At 42.2% G+C, this 12,964-nt stretch overlaps 1 protein-coding gene across 2 annotated transcripts in view; it reads right to left on the bottom strand.

The window, feature by feature from the left end:
• MB21D2 (Mab-21 domain containing 2) overlaps positions 1–12,964 on the bottom strand; it is a 108,078-nt gene that overhangs the window by 78,614 nt on the left and 16,500 nt on the right. Inside the window, exons 2-3 of one of the 2 annotated variants that reach the window (XM_077880100.1) lie at positions 3,977–4,046; positions 3,600–3,682 (exon numbers count right to left, since the gene is read on the bottom strand). The exons of the other annotated variant lie outside the window; for it this stretch is intronic. Of the exons in view, the coding sequence (XP_077736226.1) occupies positions 3,600–3,615 (16 nt within the window). The 5' untranslated portion in view covers positions 3,616–3,682; positions 3,977–4,046. The remainder of the gene's footprint in view (positions 1–3,599; positions 3,683–3,976; positions 4,047–12,964) is intronic. 2 annotated transcript variants of the gene reach the window in all.

The raw sequence follows: 12,964 nt of genomic DNA on the forward strand, positions 1-12,964 counted from the left end.
GTGCCCTTTATCATACCCTCTAGGCAGGATTATTATAATGAGACCCCTGATCAGTGGGATCCACCTGCACAGCAGGAAAACCCACATGTAAGGAAAAGGTGATTCAAAACCAACAGTCCTCCAAGAAGCCCCTTTCTCACTAATCTCTGGAACCACCACCTGTCTCTGAGGACTCAGAGTCCTGCTGTCTACAGATGGGACTGCAATAAAGCCAAGTGAGGGCAAAGTGCAGGCTCTGTGGCCATAAGATGCAGGCTACACAGCCCTCCCTCCCCAGGACTTCGCCACCTCAAGTCTTCCTCGGAAGTAGGGGAGCAATACATTCTGAGAAAATACACAACAGTTCTGGCCCACTGTTTAAACTTCTGTACTTCACCAGAATCCATATACATAAGATGGGCAGGGCAGAGAAGACTAGTGTGCAATTTTGAACAACTCTACACACTTCACACGTGGCTCTTCCTAATTTTTTTTTGGCATCCTTACCACCACCAGTTAAATCATTTTCATAATTTCTGTACATGGTATCAATTTCTTTTTCAGCTTTCAAACGTTTCTGATGAGCTGTGAGTAAAAATAAAACATGCCTAATAACATTTTTGAGTACCTGAGTCTATAAAAGTTTTGCACAGAAACTGGCTAGTTTTGAAAAAGTCTTCCTGGTGCTGTATTTCCAAACATACATAACAAAAATAATGCCATGAATACCCAGCAGGCAGCTTTTGCAATGCTTGACATTTCATTACACTTTCAGGTTTTTGGATAGTAAAAAGCTATAGATACAGTTATTCTGTGCTACTCTCCTGTCACTGAGGGAGGGGACTGCTATCCTGAAATGTGCAGGTGTCATTCTGAAGCATGTTTTCACGCCTTTACTACATGTGTGTAATCATAAACAATTTATAGTATTTTTTGTTTGACATTAAATAAACGGTGTCATGGTACACAAATCATTCTGCAACTTGCTTTTCTAAACAGTTTTTGAGAATTATCCACATGGGAAACATGACTACTTCATTCATTCTAATTGCTATATGGTATTCCAATTTAATTCAGTTTTCATAGAAATCTTGTGCCTGAAATAATGAAAGAGTAAATATTTTGCCCAATTCTAAGAAGCAATGAGTGACTCAGACTTCGTTCTTAATCAAACATCCATGCTTTTTAACTATAAGACTCTCGATTTCCAAAAATAGAAGAATATTAGAAATTACAAAGTCTTCATACAAAATTTTGCCAGGCTACCGGGTGGGAAAGAACAACCCCCACCACACCCCTGCCTCTAGATTCTTCACTGAGCAAACAAGGCCACCGACTTCACAGAGAGACGACACTGAACTGAATGCCTTGGTTTCTTTAAACTACAATATGGGGAATTTGAATACTGGTTGGGTATTTGATACTGTTAAGAAATTAGTGTAACTTTTTTTGAGATGTGATGGGACTGTGGTTATGTTAAGGAGGAAAAAGAAGTTTAATGTTTATAGAGTTTCAGATTTACAAGATGAAAAGAGTTCTCAAGCTTGGTTGCAAAAAAATGTGAGTGTACTTAACACCATTGAACTGTGCACTTCAAGATGTTAAGATGGTAAGTTTTATGTAATGTATATTTTTTAAAGATTTATTTGAGAGAGAGAGAACACAAACAGAGGGAGTAGCAGAGGAAGAGGGTGAAGCAGGCTCCCCGCTGAGCAGGGAGTCCCAATGTGGGGCTGGATCCCCGGACCCCAAGATCAAGACCTGAGCTGAAGGCAGACGCTTAACTGACTGAGCCACCCAAGTGCCCCTATGTTATGTATATTTAACCACAAATTTTAAAAAGGGAAAAAGAAATATTCGGGATAATTTAAATGACTGTAATTTATTTTAAAATAACCCAGGATGGGACGGGATGGGGGAGAAACAAAATTAATTGGGTTGATAGGTTTTAAAGGTAGGTGACAGGTAAATAGGAGTTCATTATACTGGTCGCCCTACTTCTATATATTTGAAATTCTCCAAAATAAAAAGTCTTAAATGAAGGTTTAGCCCAACCAAAACACATTTCAAAGCTGTTTTACTTTTAAGCAGAAATAAAAACCAGCATATTTTTTCAAGTGCTAACAGTTCTCAGACCTCTTTCCCCTGCTGTAGTTCTAGAACTTGAACATGCAACTAATTTGCCTCGAGATCTTGTTAAAACACCTGTTCTGTTCAGCAGGCCTGGGACAGGGCCGGAAACGCCACATTTCTCACAAGCTCTCAGGTGATGCTGCAAGCCCACAGGTCACACAAGGAGTAGCAAGGCCAATAGTGGACTCAAAGGGTACAAGCAAGCATTTGCAAGGGGAGAAGCCAGCTAAGCTTTCTTTAGATTGCTTCTCTGGGGCCCAGAATGGCTCCAACACTGCTGTGTTCCACAGAAAGGTCTCCCCAGCCTTCGCACCCCAGCACCAGTGTCACCATCCATTCAGTGCTAACCCCCAAAACAGCAGACAGTACAAAACCAGAAGAATCCCAGCATTCAGGTTGGTTTTTTTTCAGGGCCAGCCCCATACATCTAAACTCATTAAACAACAAGGAAAAATTACTGCCCTGATAGATTTGTTCCTGGATCTATGAAGTAATGACTAAACTAAAAAAAAAAAAAAAAGGTCAAAGTTCAGAAGCCAAGGCAACACTTGGGAATCATTAACAAACTGTAAGAAGGTTAAGAGGAACAAGATATCTTGGAAACTCTAGTAAATTCCATCTGATAAAAAGAGAAAATCCATTTAAGCATGAACATTCCTAAACGACCATCAAATCTCTGAACAACAACAAAATTTCTACTCATACAAAAATCTTGTCCACAAAACACAATTAGTTCCTCTAATGTTTCACGGTCATCAGTGAACGTGACCAAAGTCTTCTATCCTCAGAGAGTGCTCTATTATCTGATAGATGAGGCGTGCCCAGAGGGCAGGGATTATAATTGAGGATTCCCTCCTTTAGCCAGTATGATACGTGATTAAGCCATTCCCATGTGATCATACAGTTCCCATTTGTTGAAAGCTTGCTAAGTGCCAGGAAGCACGACGCAGTTTATATGAATTACTCTTCACCTAAAATGCTTTGTCTTCACTCACTGTCTTTTGAAATCTAATTATAAAAGCTTCTAAATCCCTCCCCTCTTGGCAAAAAAAAATGTTTCCCGAAGTATTAATTCCCGCCTCTCTCAGTGAGGAATGAGATAAAGGACAAGGCACTAAGGCCTCTGCCCTGTGATCTCCAGGTCCAAGTCCCCCAAAGTCGAGAGGCACAGCTCACACCACGTCCCTCCCTCATCGTTCACACAGTCCACACAGGGACCCGCTATGGGGTGGGGTACGGAAAAAACCCCACACAGTCCCACCTTCCACAAACAGGATGTATAGTCTGGTGGAAAAATGAACAGAAAAATTAAAATGTAATTTATCTGCTCAACACACACATATACACACACACACACACACACATTAATTCCATTCAGAGTGAGCAGAATCCTGACAAAAGGATTAAGAGGTCTTTATTAAAATGGTTTTCAGGTTGGGCCTTAAAATACTGGTGTGTGTAACACATGAAGAAGGAAAAATACCAACCGAGTGACTGGAGCATGTGAGAACCGAAACCAGTGCTTGGCTTGGAATGAGTGGAATGCAGAGGCCCAGACTCCTGAAGCTCCCTGGAGAAGGAAACTCAATGAATTAGCTATTCCAAGAGGTTTCTTGGCCCTGATCTCTCATTTCACACTTCATACCTAATTTGCACTTAATATGGGTTATTCTTTTTATTTTTTGGGGGGGGTGGGGGTGGTTATTCTTTTTAAAAGTCGGTGCCTAGTGCCATAAACATTTCCCTGAGACTCCAGCCTGCAGGGAAAATTCAAGACCTCCGCCCAGGCCAGGCCCCATCTGCCCTGGCCCTGCAGTGGATGGCAGGATGATAAACACACATACACACACACACATACACATACCTAAAAACAGTTTCTAGAGGCTTGTTCTAGGATGGCTCAAGCCCAAGCCAAAAGCTGTCACTCCTCCACCCTGCAAAATGAACAGAGAAATGAAAACTATGCACCCAGAGTACCAAAACTTGAAAAGTATTTTGTGCATTATTTGCCAAATGGGCAACGTAACAGTAACACATCATGGCAAAAGTTTTCATCCACACTAAGGAATAACTCTACCATTTGTAAGATTAAACCCGGTCTAAAAATCTTCTGTAAAAAGACATCAGGTCCTGAATACTCGCATCCAGAGACTTAGCACTCAGTTTAATAAAATAATGAAAATGCTGCTCAGTCAGTAAGAAACTCAATCTAATGTTTGGCTTCAGAAAAGTCTTTTCTGTGAAGGGTGGATTTTAAGAAATGAGAAATGTCTAATATGATTTCTGAAACTACAGCTAGTCAGAAAAACATTTCACTTTTCTTTATTCCCAGAATATACAAAAACAAAAGCAACCTTTTCTTGACATCCTTCTGGAAAAACAACTCCTTGGAATAAGTAACTGAAGAATGGTCCTGCCTCCGCCACAGGAGAGGTATGAGGATCAAATATACAAAAATAGCTTGGTTAATGGTGAAGTGATGTGCAAACAAGCACAAAGTCTCATCACTCTGTAGTTTATTTTCACAGATCACAGTTGTCAGGGGAAATTCCCATCAGAAATAAAAGAATGAAGAATTCTCCTAGTGTTTGCAACTCTACATGTTGGGAAATCAGGATTTCAGTGAACCTTGAAAATTCAAGACACCAGATAAACAAAGAGCTTGTATTTGTCCTTTAAAGAAAGGTGGAGCTTTAGAGGGTGGCAGGCTTAGCTTTTAATGCCTAATGGCCTAACACAACAAAAGGTAAACCTGAGCTTCCCGCATGATGGTTTTCCAGGTATTGAAAAAGTCTGATGCAGTCTGTTTTGTAAGCAATGATTAAAGACAAAAACCTTACCTATAAAGTTAACAGTTGGCATACCATGCCTCTTCCTGACTCCACAGGTACAAAATCATAAATTCTCAAAGATGTGAAACCAAGCAATTGTGCTATCTTGTAAAAAGCCTTTGAAACAAGTGAATTTCAGCAAAAATGATATATGGTGTAAGAACATGGCATGAAGTCATAAAGGCCACCCTGACGTCATCCGTGGCAGGTGCCTACTGACACAGGATACACATACCTCTCAGAAGTCCCTAAATATCACATCTAGGCAGAACAGTGGAGAGAGCAGAGAAAATGGGGATTTTTGAAATATTAATAAAAATTCAAAGATTGTCTTGAGTGGGGGAAAATGATGGTTGATGTGCTCAAAGTTCTGGTATTTTTAGAGATAATTTTCATCACTTATTAATGCTTTATCTCAAAGAACAAGATCACCACTCAGCAGAAGCTGAAACCACAGATTTATTTAGCATGTAAGACACACATCATCTTCTAACCTGTGTAAAAGTTCCTCTGGAAGCTTCCTGCTCAAATTAATTCAATGTACCATTTTATCTCCAACAGGTAGATAAGGTCCTGCCTTGGTATTCCTAAGCATGCTTGTCTTAGCTCACTCTCTAAAAAGGCAACTCAATTTTGGCCATAATAAACACACATCTCCTCCCCATCCACGTCACCCCCTCTTCCCCACTGCACCCTCACACAGGGAGGTACCAGCCCTAGCTCTACATGGACAGGCACTACATTTCACCAACCATTCCTGTCTCTCTACACTTTCCTTTCCTTTCCTTTCCATGACAACGAGGGTCACTATTTTTCTTTGGTACCAAATCCATATCAGGCATAGTGCTAAGTGCTTTACACTTAATTCAAACCTCACAAACATCCAGTGAAATGAGGGTCAAGGAAGTTAAGACTCATGCCAACAGTCACATAGGAAAAGGCAACCGAGAAATTCAGACCAGAACTTTCCAACTCTAGGGTCCTTGGCTCTTTGTTCTTTGCACATCTCTACATCACATTAGGAATGAGAGTGATGAGCCTGATTGACTGTGAAGGGCCCTTCTAGATCTGACAGTTATTTCCAATAGTTTAATCTCTGGGTCCAGAATTCCATGTGTCTGAACTCATGCTGCCCCTGCCTAATCCTTTGCCTGTGGCAAGCTCTGGGTGAGAAAGGTCAGGGATCAGCACAACAGAGCAGCTCTGGCACTTGTATGAGTTTGCTTCTGTCTGTCCAGTGTCTCACACACAGCCTGGGGCTCTGTGGCCTCCTGTCACCTGCCTGCTGGCACACCTGCCAGCCCTCCCCGTTCCTTTCATCCAAAAACACAGATCATCCCCTAGCCCGTGTCTAGGAGAAAGGTTTAGAAAACAGTCGAGACTAAAAACTGCAAGCTAATATATGCTGACACTCTACTTGATGCTTTATGTGCTCAGCAAGGTCTCAAAAATCCCCTTATCTATGTATTTTTTTTCTTCACTTATTGGCACACATATCGAGTACCTTCTGTATATCAGGCACTGTACTGGGTTCTGGGAGACCACATCAGCCACATTTCTATATACCTATGAAAAAGGCTCGGACAGGGTAAGTGGCTTGTGGAGCAAGGTACAAAGTGGGGGAGGGCAAAGATTTCAACATCTGTCATAAGCTTGAAACGATGATAAGGTGATAACATTCCCAAGAACATCTCCAATGGCTCGATACTCAGTAATACACAAAGTACTTTCCCATACATTATCTCATTTAACTCAACAAGTCTATGATTTGTTTTAAAGAAAATAGTTTCCTCATATTCCCAAATGCTGACTAGTCCAATAAAAGTCATTTTATCAAGAGTAAGTCTAAGTACATCTTCTAGCTTTGGATGAGTCATAAACCTTCAAGCAGAGGGATGGAAACTTTCTTCCCTTAAATAATAGATAAGCCTAATACATCCATCTGCCCAAAAACTATCATGAGAACAAGTCAGCTCTCAAAGAGCAAATATTCTATTACCAAACTGAGACTATTTCTTAAGCCACCAACTGTAATTCAATTCAACATACACTCTTCTCTATGCCCAACTTTATTCACTTTTCTCTCTTACATAAAGTATACACTCCTGTATACTTTATACACAGTCTGGTAGTTAGGTAGGGGATGGAGAAAGGAGATAGGAAGAAAAAAAAAATGGAGGCCCTTTCCAGTCTAGAGGGAGTAGTCTGATGCTAGGTAGGTAGATAAGCAAATCCCATACTGCCACAGTGTTTCCTAAGAAATCCTAAATCTAGATTTTTTTTTTCATAGTCACCTGAATTTTTAGATGCTGTCACCTGACCCAATTTCGTGTTTGTTTTAAATACATTCAGGGCCCAGTGTGACAGGTCTACAAACCAAATTCAGGCTGCAGACAGATGACATGGAACAGCTAGATTAGGAGAGTAAAAAGCACCGTTAAGAGGTTAACATTTCCAGATCTGTAAGAGAAAAGCAAAAGGGAGATGCTGTAAATGGGACTGTGAAGTGAGGAAGGATGATAGGAGTTTCTCGCCTGCGGAACATTTCCCAGGGCCTCTTTCACAGGGGTGTGCCACCAGACAAGGTTCTAAATGACTGTTACTTACACAGAGCCTGGCACCTAGGACACAGCCAGTGCTTGTAAGCATGCTTTTACACCTAGTGGTACAGAAATAGCTCAGATGGGCCTGCCACACTAGCTGTGTAACCTCTGGCAAGCTATTTACATCTCTGTGCCTCGCTTTCTTCATCTGTAAAATGTGCTGGCATAGGCAAGCTGCAATAAACGTCAGCTGTTATTATTGTTACAGAGGTGGTGAGAGTCTTTCCAACGTAAAATGTGATAAATGAGAAAAGAAAAGCTCCAAAGGCTGTGAACACAAGCCAAAAAGTTTAGCAAAGTATTTTCGAACAGTTTAATCTGATTCTAGGCATATAACTTACCCCATCTGCACCCGAAATGCTTGGTAGGATATAAAAAAGCAAAACCACTTACCTCAGAGAATTTGGGGATAAATGTATTCTGTATGCAATGACGTGTACAATAAATATACCAATCATCGGCCCAAATATTAAGTATAAAATTTCAATTCACAAAACACACATATGAGACCGCCCAGAAGCACATGAGAAAGTGGCAGCCCCTTGTTGCTCACACCTCAGGAACTGTGCTAACAACTCCCACTGCTTGGCACTTGTCCATCCATCATCAGCTTCCAACGTGCTTTCACACCCAACAGGCTCTCTGGTCCTCACGTCCACCGGAGACAGCGAGTTCAGACAACTGTGTCCCCACTTGGAAACAGGGTCTCTCATCTCCTAACGCAAAGCACATCCCCATGTATCACCCTCCCCACCTGTAGTAAGTAGCACGTAAATGCAAGGGAGGAAGGCTTAGAAAAATCTTAAGTTAGGAGTCCACTGAATTCTTTTTAGTTTCCAGTCATTACCTATTAATGTGGCTAGAACAGGCAGATGGAGGGCTAGCATTATAGCAAATGAAAAGCAGAAAGTAGCCCTACAATTACCCTAATGTTTCTAATGGAGCTACACAATGGGCCTAGAATTATTACAGAAGGGAGAAAATGTATTAGACACCTCTGAAACTTTGAAATGGTGTTATACAGGATCTGGGTGAATGAGCAGAAAGTATTTAAAGAAGATTAAGATGAAGTCTGCATTTGGTGTCCTACTTAATTTGCACGAAAATATTGGGCTTGTCACCTTCAGCTGCCTTCTTGGTGCTTCCACGGGGTCGTCAAAGCGCACAGAGCCCACAGCCTTATATCTCTGTACCACTAACAGCAGAAGGGGCCAGGTCACCCACCCCTAACAGGGGCCGCACCCCCTCCAGTCCACAGGCAGTCACCCTGCAGGAGCCACGGGAGGGGAGCCGGGCTTCCCCATGGGTCGTGTGATGTGACGCCATGACTTCCTCAAATGAGAACAGAAACTGCTCTCCATACATTCCCTGGAAAAATAACTGCCCCCCAAGCCCAACTACCTCAGCAAACCTCCTCGTCTATTCCAGGAACTTCAAAAGTATAGCTATTTGATGTAAGTATTTGCTATCAATAAGAGAGAGGGTTCTAACTTAGGAATCCTAAAATCATCGACCCTGCCAACCCAATTTCCTCATTTATAGAAGGGAAAGTGAGTGCTGGAGAGGGGAAGTGGCTTTATTGAAGACAACCCAGTAAGCTAGTGGGCCGGTCTCAAATGCCTGTGGTATCACAGGACCACCCTCCATCTCCTGAAACACCTGGGAAGCATCCTCAGCAATTCTTAGCCTTGCAGAGGCCCCTTCCTCAACCCCCCCTCCCCAGGCTCTTCTGTTCCCAACGGTTTTTGAGTACCTGGTCTCCCCAGCTTTTTTCCCAGCCCTCCACCTGGCTCCTGCTGAAGACAAGTACGCCTCTCATCTCAGAGGTCTCTACCTCTCACAAGAGCAGCGAGACAACGGGTAATGGAAGCAACAAACCCAAGAGCATTTAAAAGCTTCCAGAACTTTACAAACTCGTTGCCTGTGGCCCACAATGTTGTCTCATTTCTTTTCTGAGGAAGTTACTAGAGCTTCTGCTTCTTTTTTTTTTTTTAAGGGTATTTATTTATTTATTTATTTTTATAAATTAATTTTTTATTGTTCAATTTGCCAACATATAGAATAACACCCAGTGCTCATCCCGTCAAGTGCCCCCCTCGGTGCCCTTCACCCAGTCACCCCCACCCCCCGCCCACCTCCCCTTCCACTACACCTAGTTCGTTTCCCAGAGTTAGGAGTCTTTCATGTTCTGTCTCTCTTTCTGATATTTCCCACACATTTTTTTCTCCTTTCCCCTTTATTCCCTTTCACTATTTTTTTATGTTCCCCAAATGAATGAGACCATATAATGTTTGTCCTTCTCAGAGCTTCTGCTTCTATTCCTAAAACCAGAGATGAAGCTCCACCCCTCCATTCCCTAAGAAACCATCTTCCCAATCCACCCAGCACCCCACCCCTCCATCTCCCAGCCTGAGCAACAGGAGCGGGCATTTGGAGGAGGCGCACATCTACTTCATAGGGCAGCTCTCCCTCTAAGGAAAGGCTTCCTTCCAGCTTTTTCTCACCCAATCACCACAAAAACACGTAAGATTAATAGGAAAGAAAGGCACTAGTAAGAAATCTCCTCTTTGTCTGACATCTCAGAGAACATTCGGAAGCTCTTCTCAGTCTCTCCAGGATCCCATTTGGTATCCAACTCATCATCAACTCCAAGTTCACCAACACTGTCTCCAAAACAACCAGTCACCAATTCCTGGAGGGTGGGTGATGGATAAGTGAGTGGGGGACCTGCTAGGACCTCTCTCTTGGCCCCCACTTTTCAAGAAACCTGGAGGAGCAGAAGTCTCTTCTTAATACCCTTATTTCTGGTCCTGGGCCCACCTCCTTCATTTCACCGGCAGGTGCCCAGCCTCTAGCACCACCCTAAATTCTCAAAAGTATTTTTTTAAAAGATTTTATTTATTTATTCATGAGAGACACAGAGAGATAGAGAGGCAGAGACACAGGCAGAGGGAGAAAGGAGGGAGCCCAATGCAGGACTTGATCCCGGGATCATGACCTGAGCCGAAGGCAGACACTCAACCACTTAGCTACTCAGGTGCCACTAAATTCTCAAAAGTATTAATGCAATCTTAAATTCCTATGTAGACTTTTGAGCGAGAATGCCACATCCTCCCACACCTCAGCATATACCCCAGTCAGCTCCCAGTCCCATCTCCCCTATATTATCTCCCTCTCCCTCTCATAGGTTTCAAATTTAAAATCTCAACTTTATTTCAATTTTTTTAATCCAGGCAGCCCATCGCTGTGGCATGGGGGCTTCTTTTCCCCGCCACCCGATGGCCTCGTGAACTGGGTTTATGTGGTGGCTGGAATGAGCATCCTGTTTGGCCAATCCTACCCTTCTCTGAAATGTCTGGGAAACTAATAAAAGGCAGAAAAAGATTTCTTTTGGTTTCCTGGAACATCTACTTTGGTTTACTTGCAAAATGTAAAAAATCACTAGGGAGTTTCATTCTACCTATTCAGGAGAACGTGGAGCCCAAATGTTTGCAAAAAGAATCATACGAGACCTCTATTCAGACACCTTTATGCTACTTCTCTGTTCACAAGCTGATGGACTAATCCTACTTCAGTGAAAAAATGGATGGGAAGGACAGTTTCATGTACAGACACACATCATTTTATTGTGCTTCTCTTTACTACAGTTTGCACGTTACTTTTTTTTTTTTTTAAACAAATTGAAGTTTTGTGACAACCCTGCATCAAGCAAGTCTATGGGTACCATGTTTCCAACAGCACCAGCTCGCTGCATGTCTGTGTGTCACATTTCGGTAATTCTCGCAATATTTCAAGCTTTTTCCTTATTACTACCTTTGCTATGATGGCATGTAATCAGTTACTGTCACTCTCTGAAAGCCCAGATGACAGCATTTTTTTAGCAATGAGGTGTTTTTTAAGTAAGGTGTGCACATTGTCTTTTTAGACATAATGCTTAACTGCACAACTTAGACGGTAGTATAGTATAAACATAATTTTATATGCACTGAGAAACCAAAAAATTCATTTAACTTGCTTGTGATATTTGCTTTATTACAATAGTCTAGAACCGAACCTGCAACAGCTCCATATAAAATTAAAAGATGAAATGTATTCGGTTATCCCTGTTTTATTAACAAAGAAACAGGCTCGGAGAGGATAGTTTGCCCAAGATCACACAGCTGTCCTATAACAGACTCCGGTCTGCAGACTCCCAAGACAACATTCTTTCTTTCTCCCATACCACCCTGCTTCATGAAATCCCAGAGGCTGACACTCCTGTTTATTATTTCCTATTTTGTGGCACTGATGCCTACCGTCCCTTGAAGATCCACAAGGACAAAAGCACTGGTACTGTTTCTTTCACAAAGTACGACTTAACACAGAACCACAGATTTTGCCCACAAGGACAATGCCACTGAAAATTAAATCAATCCTCCCTGCTAGCCTAGTATCCTGTTAGTGTTTCATAGACATTAGTAACGCCACTGTTGGCTAGTTACTGAGTATCTCAACAGGCAATAATGCAACTACACTTCTTTGACATTTAGAGTTCAACTTTGATGTGTCTTACATGTCACTGAAGGAGCTTGCTTATGGCTGTGGGACACCCCGCAAGCGCAGAGGACATGGAATGAAAGGAGCAGAGCTGCTAGACAGGATAGGGGTAAAAAAAAGGTTGGGAAGAGAAAGGAGGGAAGAACCCCTAGCTCCCTTCTTGTATTCCTAAGATGAACATCGAGGTGCAACAATAATTTAACCTCCATGAAAGAGAGCCAAAGACAAGGAAAGAGAAGACGGGAGTTAATAACAAACATGTCCCATTGTGCTAATAGGCCAATCAACTCTGGGGGGTCCAGGAGGTATTTACTGCAAGTAGATGACAAATGACAGAACTGAAGCTTGGAGACACGGGCTATCTTATTCAGGATCAACAAGCTAGTCAGTAACAGCAAGGGGACAAGGACCCAGGTTCGCTGACTCTGGGTCACGGCTCTTCCTGGGCAGAGGAAGAGATGCAGAGGAGAGGCATTCTTCACCCAGGGGTGAGGTCACTAGGTTTCTAGGTCCCATCCTACTGGCCACTTGCTATCCAGGAATAGAGAAAAGAGAGCCCCAGGACAAAGAGAAGAAAAGTGTGGCACTTCTAAAGGAGGCGTTTACTGTTCAGTACCAGATGATTATGGCCATATAGGAAATAAGGCCCAGGCCTTTTAGTTTTTCAAGTTAGAAATCTGATTTTGTGAAAAATCTCCCAGCTTTTAAGTGTTTGTTCTACATTTTTAAAAACACTATGCTGGTCAAATTAAATACATACAGAGAAAACTGAGCTCACAGGTAGCCAGTTTCTAAATCTGATGCAAATGTAAAATAAAGAGCCCGACTAAATGGCTAGTTCCTAAGAGATCACAGATACATGGAGTCATTGGTGCTATAAAT

Source organism: Canis aureus, chromosome 31 (assembly GCF_053574225.1).
Source record: "Canis aureus isolate CA01 chromosome 31, VMU_Caureus_v.1.0, whole genome shotgun sequence".
NCBI lineage: Eukaryota > Metazoa > Chordata > Mammalia > Carnivora > Canidae > Canis > Canis aureus.